The 26,959-nt window shown below is 37.0% G+C and overlaps 1 protein-coding gene across 3 annotated transcripts; it reads right to left on the bottom strand.

Annotated features, from left to right (window-relative positions):
* Positions 1-5,006: 5,006 nt before the first annotated feature.
* LOC111880080 (cytochrome P450 704C1) lies at positions 5,007-26,959 on the bottom strand. 3 transcript variants are annotated; one of them, XM_052767373.1, is made up of 6 exons: positions 26,295-26,959; positions 25,912-26,196; positions 25,440-25,778; positions 24,825-25,028; positions 24,550-24,733; positions 5,007-5,153 (listed from the first exon to the last, which is right to left on the bottom strand). In XM_052767373.1, exons 1-5 carry the CDS (start codon positions 26,868-26,870, stop codon positions 24,551-24,553), a joined length of 1,587 nt encoding a protein of 528 aa, XP_052623333.1. In that variant the 5' UTR covers positions 26,871-26,959; the 3' UTR covers positions 5,007-5,153; position 24,550. The 3 variants fall into 3 exon arrangements, with proteins under 3 accessions (XP_052623333.1, XP_042754108.1, XP_023732256.1); XM_042898174.2 differs by lacking the exon at positions 5,007-5,153 and adding an exon at positions 23,655-23,818; XM_023876488.3 differs by lacking the exon at positions 5,007-5,153 and having other exon boundaries at positions 23,864-24,733; positions 26,295-26,958.

The raw sequence follows: 26,959 nt of genomic DNA, 5'->3' as shown, positions 1-26,959 counted from the left end.
ACAGCTGGCGTACTTGATCAGCAGTGTCCTGAGCCAGGTCGCCGGTGTCCCGTAATCGTCTCACCATGACCGGTAGGGCTCGGTCGGCCGGTCCTCCGTCCCTCAAGTCAAAGAACTCACGTGACATGCCAAATGGGGGTCGCTGTTCCTGATGTCTGCTCCATCTCCAAAGATCAATGCCCCAAGGAGGGGTAGGTCCAGTGGGTCCCACACGATAAGCAGGCACCCTGATCGGGTAAGGGGGATCGATGACCTCGGACTCTGCGTCCGAATCACCCCCTTCGCTGTCATCGAGCTCCTCTCCGAAAGGTTCTTCGTCTTCTTCGGGTTCGGCAGGCTCGCCCTCGACTTCTGCCTCCGGTTCCCCGTCAGATTCCTCTTCGGGGTCCTCCTCAGGTTCTTCTTCAGGCTCTTCCTCATGCTCTTCCTCCTCCTCTAGCCACCCGTTGTTTCCCTGATTAGGGAAGTAGGGGTCACCTGGATGATGAAAGCCAGCCATGCTGTCTGCGCGAGTACGTGAATATGCTAACATTATTCCTAGGGTACTATGACTATTATACAGACTAAGCAAACATTCTCTTTTTGGGTGATAAAGGGTATAGTTTTAGGTTCCCTGGCTATCCCGATCTCATCAAGACGTGTGTTAGTTTTACCTTGGAGAGAATGTAGTTGATCAGGCTACATTCACTCCTTGGTATCCCTAAGAACAGTCTCGAATGAACCGAGATACCAGCATTATTGTGTTTGATTCAGCGTTAGGTCCTATCTCTAATGCAAGCAAGTGTGTTTTATTTACTTGTTTTGTTCAGAGTTATGTTAGTCCCTCTTTTTGGTTTATAGTTGCATATCAATGTATGGCTTGACATGCTAGTTTCACTATAAACAAGGCTCTGATACCAACCTGTCACACCCCCGAACCAGACGGCGGAAACGTCCGGGGGCTGTCGTGACTCAATTGAATACCATAACATTGAATATATATGAAACATAACAACATTCGTCACCGTGCATTAATATATTACAACCAGCAGTGTTTACACTGTCATACATTGTCTAAACGTTACATTCCCAAAAATTAAATTGTTCGATTCAAACATAAATAAACTGCAACCGTCATCGAATTTGAATTTCCTTTGATTCACTGGTTCCCTGAGAATACAAGTATTTTGAAAAAACGTCAACATATGAAATGTTGGTGAGTTCATAAGTAGTGTTTGAAATCCAATGTTTTGTATTGTTTGAAAACCACCAGAAAATCCGATATTTTCTGAAAAGAACAGCTTTTGAAAATGTTGTGAAGATCCATAAGTATGCTTGTTTGTTTTCTATACTTGTAAAATATTGTTCGTTAAAAATCGTATGTATTCTGAAAGTGTATGTATTGAAAACCCTAGGAAAACCCGATGTTTTCCTAATTCTTTGAATTCCATGAAATTACTTTGAAACCATTGCAACGCATGAAGTTATCATTCCAGACGACATTGGATCATTGTTGAGCATGACTATCCGCCACAAACACGCGTTACACAAACGACTAGTCTATGGCAATACCAACGATCCCGAAGGCGTCGTCCGTACTAGTCACGCCATCCAACCGTCCTATAGTCCCACATCCGAAGAGAAGGAGGGCACGAAGGCCTCGACGACTCCATTAGCCGGTTGGGGATAAAAAGGTACGAGGGGTCCCAGACCCGCCTCGCAAAAAGGCAGACTCCACTAGCGACACTAAAGGACCCTTGGGGACCAGTAGTCTACAGCTAATGAAAGTCCGGTTACGTCGTGTCGGGTTGGTAAAACCCCACACTTCGTAAGATGAAGTCTTTGGGCCTTAAGATCAGGTCGTCGGGCTAGCTAGGCTCAACGAACAAGATTTTACACTTGTGGGGCCCAAAGATAGTGCGTAGACGTCTGTGCACATGTATAATGTATTCCGAATCGTCATTTGTATGAACCATAGCATTGTAGTATCATAGTATCGTTGTGTTAGTGGTTTCGGATTTTTATTGGTTCGAGACCGAACCAATTCGCTTAACAACGACTTTTGGTATTGTAGTGTATTGTATTTTGTCGATAGTAGGAGTAGTATTATTTGATCATATTGCATGTATTGAATTAGCCTTGGAAATTTTCTGTTTTCAGCCCCTCCTCGTTTGTAAAATTTACCTTTTCCACCCTTTACTTAAATATTTTCCGGTTTGGTCCTTAAATCAATTTTCTTGACATTTTAACACCAAAAATTATTGAAATAAACATTTTCCAGCATATTTTTCATAGAAAACAGCTTAAGACCCTGAAAATGCAGTTTTCTCGGTTTTAATCCCTTATTTTCGCAACTTTGACAATTTTGGCCCAAATTGGAAAATTTTTGCAACTTTGGTCCTTTTTAAATTTAAAAAGCATTTTAAACCTTTGAAAAGGATTTGGGACACTTATAGTCCACTGTTTTACAGAAATTCACAGTTTTGACCCTCCAAAACAGAAAAATTCGCATAATGGGCCTCATTGGGCCGAAAATGTCATTTTTAGCCCATTAAGCTTGAAATTTATGTTTTTAATCCTCTAATTGAGTATAATTCCAGAAATAATTTTATGGAAACTGTTTTGGCACACTTCATCCATCAGAATCTGTGAAATGTCAATTTGGGCCCTTAATTTTGTATTTTTCACATTTTTGGCCCAAAATTTGTGTTTTTAACCCAAAGAAAATTATTACTAACCCACTTAGCCATTTTTCTTGAAACACTTTATGTGTAGAAATATATTTGAAGCTAAGATCATAAAACATAAGTTATATCTCGGTTTGAGGGGTTTTAAGGCTAGATCCAACATAAAAACACATAAAAGCATACATATAAGCATGGAAATCATACAAGGCATACAAAACACATATAGATCTACACTTTCACTTGTATTCCCTCCCCCCCCCCCCACAAAACTCATAAAAACAGAAAATAGGGGGTATGAAGCTCACCTTAGGGGGTAGTTTCGGTTCTTGAAGAAAATGTGGAAGAAATGAAGTGATTTTTGGCCTTTGCACTCCTTGATGAACTTTTCGAGATTATGGGGGTTTCTAGAGTGCAAGATCATGATTTTTGCATGGATTAGGAAGAGATGTTTGATAAATAAGGAATACAAGTCATAGATCCAAGCAAAACCTTACCTTAGATGATGATTTTTGGGGAAGAACCTTCTTGAATGCTTCCTAATTTTCGAGATTTTGGATGGAGGGGGAGAGTTGTTCTTGAGTGATCTAGAGAGGATTTGAGAGATTTTTGTGTGTGTGTGTGTGGGTGTATGGCCGAGAGTGAGAGAGGAGAGAAGGAAGAAGTGATTTTGAAGTGATGTTGCATGGATACATGGACTATATTGCATGGATACCCTATGGACAATAATGAGGTGGCACACTTAAGTCAACTCTTCCTTATCTTCTTGGGTTTGGGCCTTTGGGCCGAGAATGGTGGGGAAAAAAAAAGATTTTTGGGCCTTTTGGCCCTTAAGCCCAATATTTGAGGTAGTTTGGGTGATCATTGGCCTTATAAAATAAAATTGTGATTTTTATGTTTTATTAGGCTAGGTTAGGTTAAATTATGGATCAAAGCTTGTGATTTATTTCATTCTAGGTCCAACATGATCCAAAATGTTGAAATAAATAAGTGTGGGTCCAATTAGAGCCCAATTAGGGTTCTAAGCCCATGATAGTCTAATTGGAAGCTTATTGGCCCATTTGGATCCAATAAGGAAATTCTAGTCTAAAATAGACTTAACAAGAACTTCTAGGGTCTCCAATTGTTTGATGACTATTTGTAGTACTAGCATGTTGTGTTTGATTGAAGTTTTTGATTCACATTACCTTGAATGTATAGATTACATGGCTCAAAATTTACAGTTGTGACACCGAGTCCATAGTGAACTCGACGAGTCCAAGCCTGACTCGACGAGTCAGAGGGTCAGATGGAGCAGATTTCGGGATTTTGACCTGTTTTGATTGTGGATAATTACCTAAAACATTTTTTATTAATAAAATCCGAATTTTATCAATATTTGGAGATTATCCTTGCCAAAATAGAAGATAATTGTCAAAATTTAGATAATCTTTTGTTTTATTAGATAAAGATTGATTGTTTGTAATTTAGATTTGAATTATCTTGTGGAAAAGTTTCATTTTTCCCCTTTAGGTTTTATAGTTTAAATTTGAACTTAAAAGTTTAGTTTTTTGAAATTTAAATAGTTAAACCCTAATGTTTTGAAAAGTTTCAAAACTTGCCATTAAGATTTGGAATTTAAATTTTTTGATTAAAAGTTTAATTTTGAAATATTTAAATTCTAATCCCTAATGTTTTGAAATGTTTCAAAACTTGCCCTCAAGTTTTGGAATTTAAAAATTTTGATTAATAGTTTAATTATGTAATATTTAAATTCTAAAACCCTATTATTTTGAAAAAGTTCAAATTACACCCACATGGTTTTGTTAAGTTAATTAAAAGTTTAATTAAAAGAGAAAGTTAATAAAACCACCTAGTATTTTAAAAGTGTAAAATACACCATATACTATATATATATATATATATATATATATATATATATATATATATATATAACATTAAAATTCTAATATATATATATATATATATATATATATATATATATATATAGTAAAGAGTCAGTCTTACCGTTAGTAGGCCTCATTCACGAAGCTGGTCTATAAGGGGTGTTTAAGGAAATTGTCTATAAAATGGCGATTGAATGGGTATCCACTCTTACCCACCGCACTCTTGACTAGTGGAGGGTCGTTAGCCGAACAGGTAGGATAGCACAGAAACCTTCCATTATAAGTATAATGAAGTACAAAGTAACTACATGCTTTTACAAATTCCCAAATCATAGTTACTTTAGGCAAAATGTGAAATTGTATGCTAATCCATGGAATTACACTTCGTACCCTTGTCAAATGTTAGTGGAGTGTGTGTGATTAACCGGCACACTAATTTGGGATTCACATTGGTGGCGAAGGGTGGCTCGATGTTTATCGTAGATTAATGGAGAGTATGTGGCTAACCGGCACATTGATTAGGTGATAGTATCATTGGGTGCACCACGTGATTCGCACGGTTATTCACACCTTGTTTGTGATCCTCGGCATCCCAGTCGCAAACCTGAAGGGCATAATCGAGATTAAACATGCCATTGAAAAGTTCAATAAATCTCAAAAAGATCTAGGAGTTTCAATACATTTAAAATTTAACTCTTTTTTCGTTTTTCATGGTGGAAATTGGTAAATCGTCATTTACCTACCTTCAAATATTCTGCAACTAGATTACGGCATCCCTCTTCTAGGTTGTAGAGTATTGTGTTGGATCCTAGCCTGGATGTTTCATTTGGGTGTTACATCAAGGATTCTTATCAACTAACTTGAATTTCTCCTGTTTTGTAGATGTCTGAATCTAACAATGGTCTTCCCAAATCCCATGGAACAAGTTTTCCAAATGAAGATGACATTCCACGGTACGATCAAGGAAATGAGAGTCATGATTCACTTCCTCCACCTCCTCCTATTGGTCTCCCTAACCTACAAGTTCGAAGGCTTGAAAAGTTCGAGCTAACTCAAGCCCTTTTGGCAAGTAAACACGAAGATGGGAAACCTGTGTGTGCACATGTCTTAGAGATGAAGTCACACATTGACAGGTTAAGGATGTTGGGTGTCGAGATTTCAGGTGAGTTAGTTGTTGACTGGGTTCTTCAGTCACTTCCTAAATCATATAGTGAGTTCGTAAGAGAGTATTATATGATGGAACACGACGTGACCGTCATTGATCTCACTTATTTGCTTATAGCTGCTGAATCAGCAACGATTTGGGGTGCTGGTCAAGCAAATTTGTCTGGTGAATCAAACTCCCAAACTTCAATGGACATTAAAAATGGTGACATTGGAGATCCAGAAAAGGTAAATTATGAGATAGTTCGGTGTGCCACTCCAAAGGAGTCCATTTGCTTTTACTGCCAAGAGAAGGGGCATTGGAGACGAAGCTGCCCTATTTACCTGAGAGATCTAAGAGATGGGAGAGTCAAGACGTATGGCTCTACTTCAGGTGAAATCCACCATCTAACTCTTTTAAGTTCCTATTCTAGATTCTTAATACATGATGTGATAAGATTACATTTTGATGTTTTGAAGGATCGAAGAAAAGAGAGGAAGCTTAAGGGAAGAAGTGAGCCGATTCTGATCGTGAACAAATGGATTTCGATCGCATTGCTTAAAGATCAGATTTTTGAGCTGCTACTTTGGAGTTAAGATAGATTGCTAAGAAATATGTAATAACATAGATTTCAGTTGAATTGCATTTAAAGGACAAGTTTTTCCGGAATAAAATAAATTTTGAGTTTTATTTATTTATTTATCCTTACAATGGCATGTGTGAAAATGGATGTTTGTGTATTTCTAAATTTAGCAATGTTAAATTGGATATATTCTTGTTTTGCTATTTGTGGAAATGTCAAGAATTTACCAAATAGGGAGAGTTTCTCATCGTCCAAGTTTCAATTGGACAGAAACTTGGAATCATACAACTTGGTTGCGTGATGAGTGAGAGACTTCATATTTGGAAATTAGACTAATTCTTTGACAAAGTGTCAAGTGAAGGACTAGGAGATCGAGTACACTGGGTTGTGCGTTGATCAAGTTCACCACAAAAGTGATAAAGATATTCTTCATGATTTACTAAAGTTTAGTAAGTATGATTATACTTATAAGATTAAGTATAATTCTGAGTTGATTGAAAGAGTTTCAATAAATGGCAGAACGTATAAGAAAAATCAAGGCAAAAAGATAAAAGTTTCTCCATTCTAAGAAGAAGGGACAATACCTTTTATTGTGTTTTATGATAAGTCTTAATGATTAAGAAACATTCCTCAATTGATCCTCTAAGTGAGTCTTAGTGCATTTGTATGTCTAAGAAGAGGAACCGAGAATTGTGGAATAGTTAAATCAAGAAGTCAATCATACTTCGTTCCAATATCAAATCTTAGAGTCATACTCCAAGATTGTGAATTGAGTGACAAGTCTGTCTTAAGTAGGTTTATAACACTCATCAAAGGTGGAATTTGGAAAAGTTTTCTTATTCTTGCACATTTGAAATTGGTAAGCTGTGATGTCTTGGATAAGACAAAGACCGACTAGGACCAATTTTGTGAAGTGTTTTGTCTTGATAAAAGCTACATTAACTCTTGAATATTTGTTTGTCAAGAAAAGTTTCTTGACAAGAGAATCTTATATGTCAAGGAGTTAGTGGGAGCCTTAATGGTCTTGAAAGGTTTCAAGAACAAACCAAGAATAAACATGGTTGATCATCACTAGCGCACGACTTGAGGTTTATAACCTATCGTGGCTGGCATACACTTGTTTATGTGTCATTCCAGTTGAGTTAAATATGTACATTAGTTCTATGAGTTCTCATTTGTATGCATAAAGGAAAGCACCTTGATCAATGGAAAGTACATTGATATGTAAGGTGAGTTGCTTAACAACCTGGAAGCAATGGTAGGCATTCGTGCTGCCATAAGGCAAGAAATCAAGATTGAACAAGTTCAATCCATAAGAGTTGGATTTGTCACAAACATTATCCTATGATTGTGGTTATGACAAATTCATATGGATAGGAACACATACACCAGATAAATCTAAGTGTCATAAGGTTTCTCTCCTTCATGAAAATGATTGTGAGGAAATGCTTTCGCTAAGAGAGATTTTAAGGAGATGGAATTTGTGAAAAATTGTATTCTCAAATTCGATTATGATTACGGCATCACTCTTCATAGATCGAATTGTGAGATTTGGCAATTAGTCTAAACATTTTGAGACTTAGTAACATGAGTTCTAAAATTGTTTAGATGCACATATAAGTTATCTAAGAAAAGGTGTATGAGTTTAAGAAGCTTAGATAAAGGATTATCGAAGCATCTAGTATTAGAAATATGGACTTTGGAATTCAATAAGTATGGTTTTCTAGAAGTTCAAGTGTTTCTTGAATACATGTCAAAGCTAGTGGGAGCATAAGTGTTATGCTTGTATGGAAATAATCATTGTGTTAGTGGGAGCATGATTATTATTTTAAGTATTGCAAGTTAGCAATATTATTTATAGAAAACATAGACTCACTTTGCAAACTTGTAGGGGTTGAAAAGTTGTTTTGCTATAATTAAGGGAGAGAATATTATACTTCATTTCAAATCTAAAGGCTTAGATTGTGGAATTTTTTAATCAAATTTAGTCAAATATATATGAATGTTGTGTTGGAATGGTTCAACATGAGTAAATTCTATATATAATTGCATTCTCAAAATTTGGTTATGATTACGACATCCCTTTTCATAATCAAAATTGTGAGAACATGGCAATTCGAAATATTATAGCAAAGGACTGGTAAAGTATCACGTCTTTATGTAAGACATTATCAATCGTGTCCCATACGCTTCAGGTATAGGATCGATTGCATATGCTATAATGTTTGATCATACTAAAATTTTCCAAATGTTTAGCACATTAAGAGGGAAAAGGGACTAGAACGGTTTTTTACTAAAATAATTAAACAACTATCAAAGGACGATCTAAGGTTCGCCAAGGATTTGTTGCTTGCGAGTAGTTGGAAGTATAGTGTTGGATAGACCATATCAACATTATTATGAATAAATAAGATTATATTAAGAATGATTTGTCGTATGGCAAATATGAAAATGTTTCCGTATTGGGAGTTGGAAATTAAGAGCTTATGTCTAGATTATAAAATTTTATGCAAAAAGGATCTTCAAAGGAATGTACTTTGAGTGAGAAACATCACATCTATAGAATTGTTTTGTAATAATTTTTTATAGAGAACCTTGTATTTTCATTGGCCAAGTCTTGGTGACTTTTGTGCTATGACTTTACGAAAGGATCGTTGCATAAAATGTTAGAATCTAACATATTCTAGTAGTGGCAAGAACCTTGTATTCTTACACTATCATTAAGGATTAGGAATTGTTAAATGAGCATCATTGGAAAAGTATCCAATTGATCTATTGCACAAAGCATGGGCCATAGGAAACATAGTGTGCATGCTCGAAGCATGGGACAACTATTGTTGTAATTCAAGTAATAAGTTGATTTTCAGAAACAGTAAACAATGAATAATGAGTAATCAATATGGTGTTTAAATAAAAGTGCATTATTTACGCTCAAAGGTTTTGGGGCCATATAAGATTAAATATTATTATTGAGTTTCACTCTACATGTTTTGACTTCTAGAATAACTTGGTTATTCGACCTCCACAGTCGGTCATACGTTGGAAGTAGGGATGAAGGAAGACTGTCATGAATCTGTCTATAGATTGTCTAAAGTGTTTAGACATAACACAAGTTTGTTGCAGAGTTCATGAGTGCTTTGATAAGATTAAAGTATTGGATTAAACCTATGCTCACCTGAATCACTTCATGGATTTTATCACGAGTGATTGTGAGACGATAATATTATATATTCTTGAAACCAAGACGTGTGAGTTATTATTTGTTGGTCGGTTGCACATTGATGATAAGTAAACGCACCGGTAACTTGGTTTATAAAACTTATTGTTGTGTGTGATTCGATTAGTAGGTGCAAGCAAGCATTTGAGTCAAAGTTTATCCATTCCTTTTACTCAAAGTGGGATAAAAGTGATATATGTGGGCCCCTCGATGATTTAGTGATGACACCCTAAGTGCTTGGCCAAGTTGGGACTAAGTTGATGTGTTCAATTGTAGTCTGTTGTCAGTCGTTATAAATCGGAAGTCGGGAAATAGTATAGAGAGAATGATCAAATTCATGTCTTGTGTCTATACGATATCTTGAGAATGGAGGAATATATGATCCCTTATCTAAAGGACACGTGTATCTGATAAGATTAGAGTTGACAACGGCTTTTGAAAGCTACGATTATTGATCAGGTTCTGAAGTTATGCAAAATAGTTATTAGACTTATCCAAGTGGGAGACTGTTGGATTAGTGTCTAAGTCCATAACTATTTTGGTATGTACTTGACCCGATTATGAGCATGGTCCTTTTTGGTTGCCTTCATCATAGCAATATGTAGAATGAATTAAGGAGAGAAAGGTTTAATTATGATTTATTAATATATTATGAGAATAATATATTAAAGGAGAAATCATATTGTTTAACTAATATTAGTCAAGAATTAATTTTGTGGCTAAAAGAGATTAATTGAACTTAAGGGACTTATTGTGTAATTATAAGATAATTACATAGATGGGCTAATGGACTCCATAAAAGTTGGAGTGGATGAATTCTATGGGGAAACCCATTAGAAATTGTCCAATGCTTCTAAAGAGGCAGTCCATGGGTTGCTTAGGGCTTAAGCAGTCAGATTAGGGTTTCCTAGCTATAAACCCTAATAGCTAGGATATATAAGGAACCCTTATGGCCCCAAAAACGTGGTGAATACTTCCTTTAGGGTTTCTAGCCGTTTTTGGTGCCTCCTCTCTCCTCCCTCTTCATCCTAGCTGCTTAGTGGTGTTTGTGACTCCATTAGAGGTGCAACACTTGAGGCACTAAGCTTTCTGAAGCCAATCAAAGCAAGGAATTGATTGTTATTGCTACATAACAATCAAAGGTAATCTATAAACCTTATTTTAGTTCATAATATGTTAGATCTAGGGTTTATGGCTTTGGATATTCAATTGCATTTTCATTAGACAAACTAGATCCAAAAGCTATTAGGGTTTGCATGTACACCATAGGAATGATGTATTGCTCGAAACCCATCAATATGATGTTATGATCCGTTAGATCAGTATCCTGGTAGATGGGATTTTATATGTTATTATATTCCGTTAGATCAGTATCCTGGTAGATAGGATGTTATATGCTGCTATGATTTGTTAGATCAGTATCCTGTTAGATAGGATGTTTTTATGTTGTTATGATCTGTTAGATCGGTTTGTCTGTCTATAGATTGTTATGTAATTATGTGTTATATGAGCACATGATTGATTGGTAGTTGAGGGTATTCCATCCCGAGGATGATATAACCCTAGTATGTTGTCTTTTTAAACTGTTATATGATTATCTGATATAGGTGCACATGTTTGATTGGTTAGGTTGGCATTCCAACCTAATGGTTGAGGGCCTAGGGTATTCCAACCCAATGGTTGATTGGACCCATAGTATGTTGGCATTCCAACCCGATGGTTGAGGGCCTGAGGTATTCCATCCCGATGGATGATTGGACCCATAGTGTCTGTTATATATGTATTGTGTGTGGGCATTCCAACCCGATGGTTGTGGGCCGAGAGTATTCCATCTCGAGGATGATTGGACTCGTAATATGTTGGCATTCCAACCCGATGGTTGAGGGCCTGGGGTATTCCATCCCGATGGATGATTGGACCCATAGTAGGTTGTTTGTCATTATATGTGTATTGTTGTGTGTATGGGAATTTTGGGGTAATTCACTAAGCGTTCGAGCTTACAGTTTCAGTTTATTGTTTCAGGTTTAGTAGATGGCCAGGGGAAGGCGAAGGCGTGACCATACACTTCCTCGATTGATGATTATGATTTCTCGGAACTTTGATGTTTAAACTATTTTGAAAATAAATTGTAATGACTGAATGTTTATAAATAATTTAAAAAGTTTTAAATTAGCTCGGATTTTATGGATGTTACACATTAGTTGATAGTTAGTTAGTTTAGGAAATTAAGTGTAACGCCCCGTTCTCGAAATATCTAATTTTGGGTTCCCGAGAGCAAGAGTAAGGGCGTTTCGGTCCTTGATGTGGATATAGAGTTTGGCAAGAACGACTTATGATGGAGGAGAGGTTGTAAATTAAAGATGTGTGCAGCAATGGTCTCTAAAGGGGGGAAATTTAGCAAAGGGGTCCCATGCATGCGTGCTTGTGTTTGGCTGGGTACGCCCAGCGTAAGCTGGACGTACGCCCAGCGTAGTGAAGGAAAGAAACGTGGAGGTCTCTCGACGTACGCCCAACGTACTGGATGTACGCCCAGCGTACGTCTATCATCCAGAAACCCTAAATTTAGGGTCAACCACTATATAAGGAACATAATGGTTCTTACCCTAGCCTCTATAAGCACTCTCTTAACCTCAGAAACCCTAGATAGTCGTCCCACCTCCATTGTTGGGTGTGTCTAGCCCTGGAAAGCTTGTTTTGGAAAAAAAAGAGTCCAGAAGAAGAAAGAGGAAGTTGTCAAAGAAGGAGTTGAGTGGCTGGAGCTTGTAGATCTGGAAAGACATCATATTATGAGGCTCTTTTGAGGTAAAGAGTCTCTAGCTTGAAAATCATATTGTGTATATCTATGTGTTGTGAAGTTTTGACATCATTCTTGTCCCAAAAACTCTCATCTTGATGCATGTTTCGAGTTGGTTGAGATTAGCTGTCCTTTTAGACCTTAGGAGAGGTCTTGAGTAAGAAAAATGAGGTCCCAAGGGCTTTGGTTGTCTCACATGTGTTATAGATAGGTCTTAATGGATTAAGACCTTGGATTAAGAGCTTTATGGACGTCCCAAGTAATAAAGTTTGAGACTTTATGAATCCTAGGCATAATTGGTCTATGGATCTGAAGTTTGGACTTAAGAGCTTAAGCCATTAAGATCATATGAGAAGTTGTAGTTTAGCGGAGTTACGCCCAGCGTAATTGGGAGTACACCCAGCGTAGTGGGTCTGTGTCTCGATTCCAATCCGCAAGCATCGTTGTACGCCCAGCGTACTCCCTCTGTTGGGTTTTCATTTTGGGCCTTAAGAGATTGGGCTGTAATTGGGCTATTAGATCTTGGGCCGTGACTGGACATTATGGATGGAGTATTATGGACTCACTAATTATTATGGACCTTGGATCTAGGCCCATTTGGTGAGGTGGGCCCAATTTAGTAAATTGGGCCAATATTGGGCTTTGCTTCGGACTTTTGGTCTTTGGGCCATTAGTGGGCTTGAGAGCTTATCTAGTGATGGGCCTTTCATATTTTGATTATGGGCCTTAGTCATGGACCGGATTGAGTTACGGGTAAATTGGTCAATTTACCCTTGGAAGGATATTGTGTTTGGTCTAATGGTTATTTTGCTACTTCGAATAGTTCGGGATTTTCGGTGAGGCGGTGATTCGGGAATCTGCTTCTTCAGTTCAGAGTTTCGGCAGTTTCGAGGTGAGTTATCCTCACTATATCAACAGGCTCTAAGGCACCAAGGCCGGCCCTTTATCGGATTGTGATCTGGGTATCGTTGTTGTGTTATTGCTTTGCTATGTTTGCATCCTGGTAGTTAGGATGGTATTATGCTAGTGACCGGTTAGGTCGGTATCCTGGTTAGGATGATGTTATGTTATGTGATCTGCTAGATCGGCTTGATTGAATGTGAATTGATTGAATGTTTATGTTCACATGGTTGTTGGATTGGGGTTGGGTTGAGGCGGGTCCTGCTTTGTGCGGTAGGCCAACATACCCAGGGCGGACTGGTTGTCCCGAAGGCCCAGCGAGCGGTCCTGATAGGCTGTAGGCCCCAAGAGGGCGGACCAGAAGTCCCGAGGCTCAGAGAGTGGACCAGGCCGACTGAAGGCCCAGTGCGGGCGGACCAGTCATATTGTAGACTCAGAGAGTGGACCAGGTGGATTGAAGGCCCGGTGCGGGCGGACCAATCACACTGTAGACTCGATGTATATGGCTAGACTCGGAGGGTGGACCAAGTGGACTGAAGGCCGGTGCGGCGGACCAGTCACACAGTAGACCCAAAGTGCATGGCTGTTCTGTGTTCTGTTATGATATGGCATGTTGTGCGTGTATGGTATATGTGGTTGGTATTTTGGGGGTATCTCACTAAGCTTTCGGGCTTACAGTTGTGGTTTAATGTTTTTCAGGTTCTTCAGGAAACCGTGGCAAGGCAAAGGCGTGATCGTACCGCTCCTCATGATTTTGTTTTATGATGTGATTCTGGGAAGACTCTGATGATAATTGTATTGAAAACCTTTTTGTAATAACTTAATGAAACGGGGTTGTTTTTGAAAAGTTTAAATTGGTTGGAAATTTTATGGTCGTTACATTAAGTTTCTAGTCTTGCAAAACTAGAGAAAAAACTTTTTCAATTTTATTAGTAATTAGTTAGTATTAGATAAAAATGAACTAAAACACCATTCCCTGTGTTTGATACCTGTCTAGAGTCTTATACTATCTTCAACAAGGTACACTACCTTAGGGAATAGTAAGTCACATTAGTAGGATTGACTAGTGCATATTATTTACGCAGTACGGTTACATAGGGAAAAAATGGGAACGTTGCCATTGAACCCAACTAGCACTACCCAAGTTACCCCTGTGTTTGTGTTTGAGCCATTGGAATACCATTGAGTTAATGTTTTCTACCACTCTAGATGGATAAACAAAATCTACGCTAGACAATCTATTGTTTCTAATCTTCCATAAAGCCTAAATCATACCGTAACAGATGGCAATTAGTTTCTCCCTTTTCTTAGAATGTCTCCCCCAGGAAGCTATAAAGTTAATTAATTCACCAACACTTTGAATTTCCATTGTATAATGCCACATCAGTCAAGAATGGAAGCTCTCACGTTGATAGCGAACACACATGTAACTAGAGAGTGATCAACACAATTCTAACCACCAATGCAATGCAAGATCCACAAGAGGTTGATTGGACATTTACCCCCTATCAGTGTTACTACCGAAGGGATTCGACTAAGGCATGTTTTCCATATGCAACATGTTACTTTCAGAGGAATTGGTTTGCTCTAAATCACCTTAGCGTGCATTGTGATGTTTACAGGTTGACAATATATTCTTCTCCTTATGGTTGCCACTATGAAGTTGCCATCTGTTGCTAGAGGACACGTCCAACAATCCCACCCATGTTGAATTCTAATGTTATCCATAGACTTTTGTAACTAGACCAACTTTTCAAGAAGACCTAAATTGCCCAGGTCAGTTTTCCATTGCCAATTGAACCTAAGTTCATAAATTATTTCTGCAACATAACACTTCTTTTTTCAACTCTAAATTTTATAGTGATGGAAACTTTGTCTTTAAGGTTTTATGTCATACATCCTGCCAGAATTGTGTTCTATCACCTACCTGACATGATTTTTTGCCTACAAACCTTCTCAAAGTTTAAACCAAAACCAATTAAGTCTTTTTTAGTGTTAGCTACATTGTTCTACACCCTCGTGATTCGTTGATTTGACAAGTACTATGTTGGTTTATTCTGTAGATGGTGTACCCAGGTTATGGTTTGACTCCACAAGGAATTGGGTTTGAATTTGAGTCTCCAACACTCTTTGAACACAAGTGAAATATTCAAGGCCTGAATAGATCTAAGTGTCAATTACTTTATCCCATGATACTCAATGAATCTTGTTTTTACCTTCATGCCCTCCCCATAAAGCCAAATTGTTCCACACCCCCATGATACATTGATTTGACGAGTACTCTGTTGCTTTATTTTGTAGATGGTGTATCCAGGTTATGGTTTGACTCCACAAGGAATTGGTTTCGAATTTGAGTATCTACCACCCTTTGACCGCGAGTGAAATATTCAAGGCCCGAATAGATCTAACACCAAGAACACCACTTTCTTTAGTGTCCATTACTTTATTGCATGATACACAATGAATCTTGTTTTTACCTTCATGTCCTCCCTATAAGAACTTCCTCCGGATCTTTTCTAATGTTTCAATCACCCCAATTATGCTCTAATAGTGGGGATAGCTGCTTTGCCAGATGAGGATGAGCACACATGAGGAAGGACCAGGGTTTGGTCCCGACTCCGGTGGTGAGCCAGTTAGTGGAAGGACTGCCAGGGTTTTGAGTTTGCCTTGGATCTCTTGTATCAAGCAGTAAGGATGTTGGGTTTTGAGCACTATAACACTCATATGGTGCACATGCAACCCTAAATGCTTTGGATCTATGTTTTCTCTAATTATACATTCATTTTGTTTTTCCAAAGCATTCACCGTAGCTAGCATACAATTGAAGCTACATAATAAAAACTTAGTTTGAATGCTTACCTCTTGAGTAGGGTAGAGTTGTTGGCCTTTGAAAGCTTGAGCACCTCAAGTGTGATGCCTCTAATGGTTCACAAACACCAATATGCAAGAGGAGGCTTTAAGAGAATAAGTTACTTAACTCAAAAGAGTGTGTAGCCGATTTTGACTCATGGGGGTGTATTTATAATGTGGCAAATGCTAGGGTTACACTTTGTAAACCCTAATGCTCCATGAATTTTCACATTCTTATGCTCCATGGGTTTAACCTCCATGGAGTATCCATGGATTATCTTATTGGTTTAGCCCATAATCATGGATCATTAGCCCACATTATAAGAACCATTGATTTACATAATCAATCCCCAATTATTTAATTAGTCTCTTTTAACCACAAAATTAATTCCAAATTAATTCTTGATCAATACTGATTAAATAATTTCATATTAATATATTATACTTGTAATATATAAATAAACCATAAATAACCTTATTCTCAAAATTCCATCCTATCAAATTGCACTGGTGAAGGAAACCCAAAAGGACCATCCTACTATCGGGTCAAGTACATCCCAATTATAGTTATGGGCTTAGACACCAAATCCAATAGCCTTCCACTTGGATAAGTCTAATAACTATATCTGCTAATGTGACATCAAGATCCGACTTAGAAATCGTAAGCTTTCAAAAGCCACTGTCAACTCTGACCCAGTCAATGACGCATCCTTTAGATAAGGGATCATATAATCCTCTGTTCTCAAGATATCAGCTGGAAAAATACATGGAACAATATCATACTTATTGTCCAGCAGTTTGTTTCCCGATTTCCAATTCGTCTGACATAGAACATAACTGAACACATCAATTTAGTTCTGATCGGGCCCGGCACATAAGTCAAAACATAATCATCGAGGGGCCCAAGATATCTCTTTTAATCCTCTTAGGATAAAAGGGAATAGATAAACTTCGACATTATATGCTTGTACTAACTACTCATTAAATCATGCACAACGATACGTTTTATAACATCATGTTACCGATGTGTTTTCGTATCATTAATGCACAACTAATTCATAGTCAACAACTCATATATCTAGGTTTGAAGACTTATATGATATTATCGTCTCACGTCACTCGTAATAAATTCCATGAAGTGATTCAAGTGAGCACGGGTTGATCCAATACTCAAATCTTATTTCAGAAGTACTCATGAATGGTGTGGCAAACTGTTGCTATGCCTAACGCCTTAGAAAATCTACAAGCCAACTCATGACAGTCTTCTTTCATACCTACTTCCAATGTATGATCGACTGTGGATGGTTTGAATAAGTCTTATTATTATGGAAGTCAAAACATGCAAAGTGAAACAATAGTAAATGATTAACACAAGACAATAACTTTACTTATAAATAAAACTCCTTTCATTCATCATCAAATGTCAATTACAATTTAGATATTACAAGTTTCGGTTTATCTAATCACTAAAACTAATATCGTTTGTTATTCCAATTCCCCTTGCATGCTGCAAGTGCTTAACCCTAGTTAGTCCCTTTGTAAGGCGATCTGTTGGGTTGTCCTCTGACGATACCCTCTTCACCACGAGGTGTCCTTCTTCTACTTGATGTCTTATGAAGTGATATTTTCTGTCGATATGTCTGGATCTTCCATGATCTCTCGATTCCTTGGTTACGTCAACCGCCAATTGATTATCGCAGAAAATCTCCACAAGCTCCTTTACGAATGGAATGACTCCAAGGCCTCCAATGAATTTTTTTCAACAATATCGCCTCCTTCAATGCTTCGCTTGCTGCTATGTCTCTTGCTTGGAACTTTTCCATGCCACTGCTCCTCCATTCAGGGTAAATATCCATCCCGACTGAGAGCGGAAATTATCTCTTTCGGTTTGAAAGCTCGTGTCGCTATACCCTGTAACTCTCAAGTCATCACTCCCACCGAGAGTAAGGAACCAGTCCTTAGTCCTCCGCAGGTACTTAATAAAGTTCGTAACCTCCTTCCAATGAGCATTACCAGGGTTCCCTTGATATCTGTTGACCATGCTCAAAGCAAAGGCCACATCAGGGTGAGTACAAGTCATAGCATACATGATCGAACCAGCTGCGGAAGCATATGGTATAGGGGTGAGCATTTGGACCGGTGGACCGGACCGGACTGATGAACCGGACCGGAATGGACCGAACCAGACTGTTTTCTTGGACCCCCGGGCCGGTTCTCGGTTCTAAGATTTCTATCCGGTCCGGCCCAGTTTTTACCGGGTTTAGAACCGGTTGGACATGTTAAAAAAAAATCAAATTAATGGGCTTTGGGTATTATAGGCGACGTTCCCTTTCCGATAACAGTACGTGCGTACGATTTCCAAACGCAAGAAAGATCAGTCGATGTCGATCATCGAAATTTTCAAGTTACAAGTAGTAAAACATAAGTCGGACTCGTAGCCCTTCTCTCAAGTCGCAAGTCAGGCGAATAATTTCAGGTTTTCGTTCATTCTCTGATTCTCTCAACCTTCTAGGCTTCAGTTCTCTCTCTCAACTCTCAAGTGTTGATTCTCCCTCTCTTAAGTCTCAAGTGTCGATTCAAGTGAAAATTGATTTCTGTGAAACTCAAGTCTCGATTCAGAACTAATGGAATCAAAAATCTGGAATGCTAATTGAATTGGACTTGATGATGATGAAACTCAAGTAAGGGTTATGATTTTTGGTTGTCTTTTTGTTAATTTTTGTTGAAATAACAAAGAATATTGTTATATTTAGTTGAATACTTGTCAAAAAAAATTTATTGTTATTATATGTAAACTAGGGTTATGATTTTTTGTTGATTTTTGTTAATTTTTGTTGAATGTCATAAAGTATGTTGTTATATTTAGGTTATTTGTTGTAAAAAAAAATATTTATTGTGATTGTATGTAAACTAAGGTTATGTTTTTTGGTTGAATTTTGTTAATTTTTGTTGAAAGTTATAAAGTATGTTGCTATATTTTGTTGATTAATTGTGAAAAAGTTTTTGTTGTGATTGTATGTAAACTAGGGTTACAATTTTTGGTTGCATTTTGTTAATTTTTCTTGAATTTCATAAAGTATGTTGTTATATTTAGGTTATTTGTTGTCAAAAAAAAATTATTGTGATTGTATGTAAACAATGGTTATGATTTTTGGTTGAATTTTGTTAATATTTGTTGAAAGTTATAAAGTATGTTGCTATATTTTGTTGATTAATTGTGAAAAAGTTTTTGTTGTGATTGTATGTAAACTAGGGTTACAATTTTTGGTTGCATTTTGTGAATTTTTTTTAATGTTATAAAGTATGTCGTTATATTTTGTTAATTAATTATGAAAACATTTTTGTTGTGACTATATGTAAACTAGGTTACGAATGTTGATGAAGATGAATTTATTGAGGATACACCATAAATCAATTTAGTTGATGATTCAGCAAAAGATGATCAATCAAATTTTAACAAACGAAAAAGAACAAATGGCAAAACGAAAACAAGTCGCAAAAAAAAACAAACAAACAAGTGGCAAAGAAACATCCTCTTGTTGGGACACATTTGATAAAGTTATGATAAAAGAGGATGATGGTATCGAAAGAAGATATGGAAAATGTCATTGGTGTGAAAGGCTACTAAAGGCGGATGCGGAAAGAAACGGGACTTCTAGTTTACTCAAACACGTAGGTAGGTGTCAAAAAAACCCGGATAAGCTACAAGATCCAACTTAAACCAAATTGAATCTAAAGAAGGAGCCAAATGGGGATACTAGTGTTAAAACATGGAAACACGATGATGCAAGGATCAAAAAAGCATTACTTAACCTTTTTGTGGTAGGCGAACTACCTTTCAAGTTCGTTGAAAACGAGGGTTTTGTGGAATACACCAATGCACTTAATGCTAAGGTCGTGTTGCCATCTAGACATACAATATTTAAGTAACCCACAGACCGCTATACATTTGACAACGGACACTTGGACGTCTTCTTGTCAAAGGACAACTTACATGGTGGTCATGACTTAATTCATAGACGAGAATTGGATGATGCACAAGAGAATTATAAAATTTAGGAAGATAGATAGCCATAAGGGAGAGGATATGGGCCGAGAATTACTCGATTGTATTCGTGGATGGGGAATGAAAAATGTCATGACCATTACCTTGGACAACGCCGCTACAAACGACAAGGCAATTGACTTTTGGTCAAAAAGTTGCCCAATCTTTATGAGGGTGGAAAGCATTTCCAAGTTAGGTGTATGGCCCACATTTTAAACCTTATCATAAAGGATGGACTAAAATACCAAAACTATCATGTTGAGTGTATCCAAAAGGTGGTACGTTACATTAGATTGTCACCACAAAGAATAAACAAGTTCAAGAAGGCGATGAAAGATTGTGGCTTTCAAACGAAGAAGTTTCTATGTGGTGACACTCCTACCCGATGGAACTCGACTTTCAAGTTATTGAAGTCCGCATATCAGTTACGAGAGGCATTCAAGAAAATTATGACTTTGAAGTTGTAACCGAAATGGTGAAATTCTTTGAAAAATTCAAAACAAAAACAGAGCTTGTTTCGGCTACATCAAAACCTTTGCTAAATCTTTTTATCCGGGAAGTCTTAGATGTGGACATACATCTAAGAAAGTGGTCAACCAAACCAATGTTTCTCGATGTGGTAAAAGATATGAAGACGAAATACGACAAGTATTGGGGTGCATACAACAAGATGAACGATTTTATGTACTTTGCGGTTTTACTTGATCCTACCACCAAATCACCTTTTTTGTTACATGCTTTTAAAAAAATGATCGGGTACATGGAACCGTCATTGACCCCCGCGGGCATAGACATAAAAGCACGTCAAATGGTCCGAGAGGTTGAGAATAGGATGAAGAATTTATTTATGACCTACTTGGAACGATTTGACAACGGTGGATCATCTCAACATGAAGCTAGTCAAATAGTCATTGATGTTGATGATGATAACAATTTTTTCGGTGATTTTCTTTGTACGGGAGGTAGCAACTCGGATCCAACGGATAACGAGTTACAAACTTATTTGAAAGAGAATATAGTTAATTATAAAAAAGATTTTTCAATTCTCGTGTGGTAGAGAGTAAACACGATTAGGTTCCCAACAATTTCTCGGATGGCGAAAGGTGATTACTTTTTTTTAGTCTTTCATAATTTCTTTATAAATTAATGTTATTACAATTTAATTCTTTGTTGTTAGACATATTGGCGATACAAATCTCAAGTGTAGCGTCCGAGTCCGCGTTTAGCACATGTGGTAGAGTTGTAAGTGAGTATCAAACTAGTTTATCGCCGTTGATAGTTGAAGCTTTGTTATGCACCCAAGATTGGGTGAGAAAGTCTACAAATCCGATAATCGACAACATTGATGACATCTTGAACGATGATGATATAGCTTTGGGTAAAAAAATTACAAGCTTTGTTCTTTTTTTATACAATTATTACTTTTTATTAAATACTAACAACATTTTCATTTGTGTTTATGTAGAGATTGCACAAGCTTTAAATATGTTACATATTGATGACAATGATATGGGGAAGGGGCCAATAGAAGATTACATGAGTTTATAAAGTTTGTTAGTTTGATTAATTTTAAAGTTTAAACTATGATTTTTGTTGTTACGGTAATACTTTTGTATGTTTGTCTTAAAATTGTTAACTTTTGTTGGTGAACTTGATTTATATGTTAGTTGCTTTTAGTTGAAAAATTAAGTTTGCAAGTTATAATATTATACATCAATGTAGATTAGTTATCCATCAAACGGAAACATATTAATTTTGCAAGTTATAATATTATACATCAATGTAGCTTACTTATACTCTATGCAATTAAATTTGTACCGGTCCAAACGTGTCCAAAAATTAAAAAACTCGGACACGGACACGACTCATCCACTCTGATCCATGGTCCATGATATTCTCCATAACCGGTCTGGTCCGGTCCGGTTCGGTCCAAATGCTCACCCCTAATATGGTATATGACTCATTTCTTCTATCTCAACCTCTATACTCGAACTCTGAGTCTTACTCAGTTTAGTATTGCCTTGGATAGATAAGTCACCTTTCTTGGAGTTCTCCATGTTGAAACGTTTCAGCACCTTGTCCAAGTAGGTACTTTGACTAAGTCATATTAGTATTTTACTCATGTCTCTCAATATCCTTATCCCTAGGATGTAAACAGCTTCTCCGAGGTCCTTCATAGAAAAACACTTCCCAACGCAGGACTTAACCTCCTGCAAGGTTGGGATGTCATTTACTATGAGCGGTATGTCATCTACATACAATACCAGAAAGCTCATTTTACTCCCACTAGCTTTGACATATACGCAGGACTCACCCTCGCTTCTCGAAAATCCAAACTCTTTGACTTTCTCATCAAAACAAAGATTCCATCTACGAGATGCTTTTTTAATCCATAAATGGATTTCTCAAGCTTACACACTCTATTAGGGTACTTTGCATTGACAAAACCCTCTGGCAGATTCATGTAAACATCTTCAGCCAACTTTCCATTAAGGAAATCGGTTTTGACATCCATTTGTCATATTTCATAGTCATGAAATGCAGTTATGGCTAGCATAACCCTTATAGATTTAATCTTCGCTACTGGTGAGAAGGTCTCATCATAGTCAACGCTCGGAGTTTAAGTAAAGCCCCTCGTAACCAGTCGCGCCTTATATGTGTGTACTTTCCCATCCATGTCGGTCTTCCTCTTGAAGATCCATTTTCACTCGATTGTCTTACGACCCGGTACATTGTCAACCAAGTTCCAAAGTTGATTGTCATACATGGACTGAATCTCACTGCCCATAGCCTCTTTCCGTTTTGCAGACTCGGGGCATACCATGGCTTCCCTATGTGCTATCACTGATAAATGTATCACCTTCAGCTGTTATATGAAAACCATATAACACAGGTGGAACACTAACTCTACTGGAACGATTGAGAGGTACGGACTCGTCAATTGGCTCAACCGGAGTTTCCTCCTCTGGTTGATTGCTAGTGTTTGAGGTTTCTTGAATGCTTAACTCTTGAAGCTCTTCAAGGTCAATTTGCCTCCCATTGTCCCCTTGGCATATGAGTTCTCTCTCATGATTTCAAAAAAAATCAAAACTATGTTCTTTCCCTTCTTATTTTGATTTCCTTTGTCTGATATAGAACTAGGGAGTTAATCACGTTATTTGATTTAGTTTTGGAATTTGACATGATTGTGATTCCTTGTATGTTCTAGTGTTTTTGAATTTTTTTTATGAAGTTGTGAAATCGTTGCTATGAGAAATTGAACAAAAAAAGCATGTCTTGTTTCTTGCTAAATCGATAGAACGGAAAACATGTTGTGGTTTCAATGGTATTTTGTTGTTTTGCTATATTGCTATCAATATATGCCATTTTGTTGGTTTGATATCAATGGAATATGTATACCGTTTTTCTGTTTTACATAAAAATGTCCCAACCTAGTTTAACAACACGCAATCGTAGACAAAGGCAAACTTCATTGATTTTAACATGATGGAACGTTGTTTTGCACGTTATTGTAGTCCTTTTGTTAATGATATTCAATAGAAAGTAAAATTAAGCAAAATAGACAAAAAGGGAAATTCTATCATTATATATGGATTTCAATTTCAATTCCTAAGAACAACAGAATTTGGTATTAATTCCAATTCCATTTCCTGCTAACCAAACATGATATGGAATTGGATTCAAAATCCAAAGATATTCCTTTTCTAATTCCAAATGCAATTCCTTCAGCAATATTCTACGAACCAAACAAACCAAACACACTCTTAATATATAAAAAGCATAAAGTTTTGTTATATGATATACCACGACCAAAATTAACTATCTATACATATTTTTGTTTATATGTTTTGGCTTCATCCCTAACTCTAATGTTTGTGTTATGCCATTACACTTAACCCTACACTTGGATTGAAAGAGATCATGTCAATATCAAATATGACTAAGCTGCTAAAAAGTATGTTGCCATTTGTTGCCTCTAACATTTGGTGACATATAGGCGCCACATAGGATTTTACAATTTTTAACATTTGTCGTCTATGAGTAGGATGTGATGTCATCCATACCAGCCAACTTTTTTTAATTAAAAAAAATGTAATTGATAGAGAGAGAGACCATCGACACATTCTCGCCTTTGGCACAAGGCCACCGGCAACATATGGTATCAAGGGGTGTTGTTTGTTTCCGACAATCTTTGCCAACTAGGATGCCGATGGCAATTGTACATGTACTCTTACAATGTTGAGTCCAAAAGATGTTGTGTTGTCTTACATGGTGACAAAAAGTATAAGTTGACAGGACTTTTAAAAAAGAAATGATTGGACTAAAAGTCAGTAAGACATTTCTTAAAAGTATTCACTTTTAAAAGGAGTAAAAAATTCGTTTTTAAAAAACACTTTTCATCCTTATTCAATATCACATAATCGTTTTCAAATCTAACATCCAAATGGCCATGAACAAAGAACTTACATTATGTTCTTGGAAATGCGACGAGATGAAGGCCTCCATCAATGTGCAATGTAAACATCGTTTTATAAGTCACCCTTTTTGTTTCATCAAATAATTTGAACCGCAAGAACCGAATAAGAGCAATCGACATTATTTTCATTTGACGATAAGAGAAATCCCTCCCCAAACAAATTCTAGGACCCGCCTGCAAACACGACCAATTATTTAGATATTCCTAGTGACAACTTAGTATACTCATTTTCTAGTATAGGACCTACATAAACATCTACACTTACATGAAATGCAACGAATTTGAAAGGAGATTGTGGTTGGAAAATGCCATTATCATTAAGCCATCTTTCGGGCTTGAAATCTTCAGCATCATCTCCCCAAATGTAAGACATTCTTCCCATGGCATAGGATATATAGTACACACCATCCCCTTTTTTCAACTCATAACCATCAGGAAGAATGTCATCTGATTCTGCAACTCTTCCATCCTTGTTAACAACCGAACATGATTAAGAAACTTTCCACTTTCATAATATCAAGTTAATTACTGTATTGCGGGTTTTTTTTTTCAATTTACATGATGTCGATACAATGGCGGAGCTTGAACTTTTGATTTGAGGGGGACGAAAGTATAATATGTATAAAAATTGTAGAACAGGAGCACCGCAGCAAAATTTTATATTTTTAGGTAGCTATAATATGTATAAAATTTATACTTATGTTCAAATTTAGAAAGACTCTTCATGTTTGCCCTAAATAAGCATGTGATAATTTTCTATCATGAGTATGCTTTACTTTTTTATTAGCTTGATATCCCTTCACAAAAGATCATTCATGACTTCCATTTATAAGATTAACAGGCAAAAAGTATTTCAAAATTTTAAGTAAGATGTAATTACCACGGGCACTCCAGGGTATAGCCTCAAGGTTTCGGACAAAGCCGCATGGAGATAATGCATTTTCTCAAGTATTTCATCGTTAATCCGCTCCACAAAATCTTCAACATTGTCCCCATTTCCTAATTGATACCCGATATGTTCTTCTATTTCTGATACAACTTTATCCTGTATTGCTGGATTCTTGCAAAGCATGTAGAAAAACCAAGAAAGTGTATTCGCACTAGAATCTTTTCCAGCTAGGATGAAATTTAGGATTATATCCATGAGATATCGATCATCCATGTCTGAATCCTTCTCACTTTCGATCAAAAATCTTGAAAGTATATCCTCCTTGTGATTCTTGGAAATCAACATGTTACATAAAAAAAAGTCAGCTTAAGTATATATCTAGTTCAAATCCCATAAGGTGTTCAAAACTGAACAATCCTTATTCCTTACTAACTCATCAAATACAAGAGCAACAACAATTTACATGGTGTTTCTGTGTTTGTAGTTGTTCTCGTCTTCTGCTGATCAACTTGAGAACGAAATCATTGATCAATTTGATGTTCTTCTTAAGAGAAGCTTCACACCCGATATTAAGAAAACGCTTAAGTTTCCATAAGGGATCTACGTAACGCCAGTAAGTCAAAGCATTTGAATCATCAAACGCATCGATAAATGAGTTCCCTTCTTCATTAGATCCTTCTAGGCAATCCAGATCCACTCCGAACCCAACTTTGAAAATCGAATCCAAGCCACTTCTCATCAGCAAATTCTAAAAAAAAAAAAAAATACTACGTAGTTCAATAATTCAAGAAACCAACTTCATTTTCTAAAGTTATATTCAAGAATCGGATTTTCTAGTTGACTTACGTGTATATCAAAGACTTCGTTGACCATGGCAAACTGAGAAACGATCATGACTAGTTTTGCTGCGTTGGTTCTGAAAACGGCACAACTGAAGTCTCTTAAAACCCTAGTCGAGAACTCGAAACTTGCAAGCTTCCTCTGCTGCTTCCACTTAACGCCATCAACAGCGAAGATCCCATGGCCAAACAAGTCTGTAATTATGTCCTTATTATACTGGCCTTTCGTGTAGTTGTCGAAATTGGTTTTAAGTATGTATTCGATGTTTCTAACGTCGGTTGTGTATAGCTCGCTTTGATCAGGGGCAAGAAGCCGGAAAGTATGGTGTTTCCGGGCAATATCAGCTAGGTAGTCATGGAGGGTGTTGAAGTAGAAGAGTTGACCAAATACAGTTCCGACAACCGGAGAGTATTTTGGGTTTCTGATTGACTTTCCGATGAAGATTTTGAGGATGAGAAGTGAAAAGGCTATGGTGATTAGTATGAGACTAGTAGCTAAAAAGTTGAAGATGATATAGAAAAAATCCATAACTAAAACATGGTTGATATATGTTGAATACTCATGAAGCTTTCGAATATCCATAACTAAAGCATGGTTGATATAAGTTGAATACTCATGAAGCTTTCGGAGGGAGGGAGGGGAGGGCCTCTAGAAATTAAAATATGAGAGAG

Source organism: Lactuca sativa, chromosome 9 (assembly GCF_002870075.4).
Source record: "Lactuca sativa cultivar Salinas chromosome 9, Lsat_Salinas_v11, whole genome shotgun sequence".
In the NCBI taxonomy this organism is placed as follows: domain Eukaryota; kingdom Viridiplantae; phylum Streptophyta; class Magnoliopsida; order Asterales; family Asteraceae; genus Lactuca; species Lactuca sativa.
The sequence above is the reverse complement of the archived record's forward strand: the minus strand, read 5'-3'. Positions and strand labels throughout refer to the sequence as shown.

Bases quoted from the DNA above. Each gene is read 5' to 3' on its own strand.
- LOC111880080 (XM_052767373.1), bottom strand. From the start codon at position 26,870: ATGGATATTCGAAAGCTTCATGAGTATTCAACATATATCAACCATGTT. The intron at 25,029-25,439 runs GTAATTACATCT...GTTGTTAACAAG, and splicing joins TATACCCTGGAGTGCCCGTG to GATGGAAGAGTTGCAGAATC. The intron at 24,734-24,824 runs GTAAGTGTAGAT...TCGTGTTTGCAG, and splicing joins TCAAATTCGTTGCATTTCAT to GCGGGTCCTAGAATTTGTTT.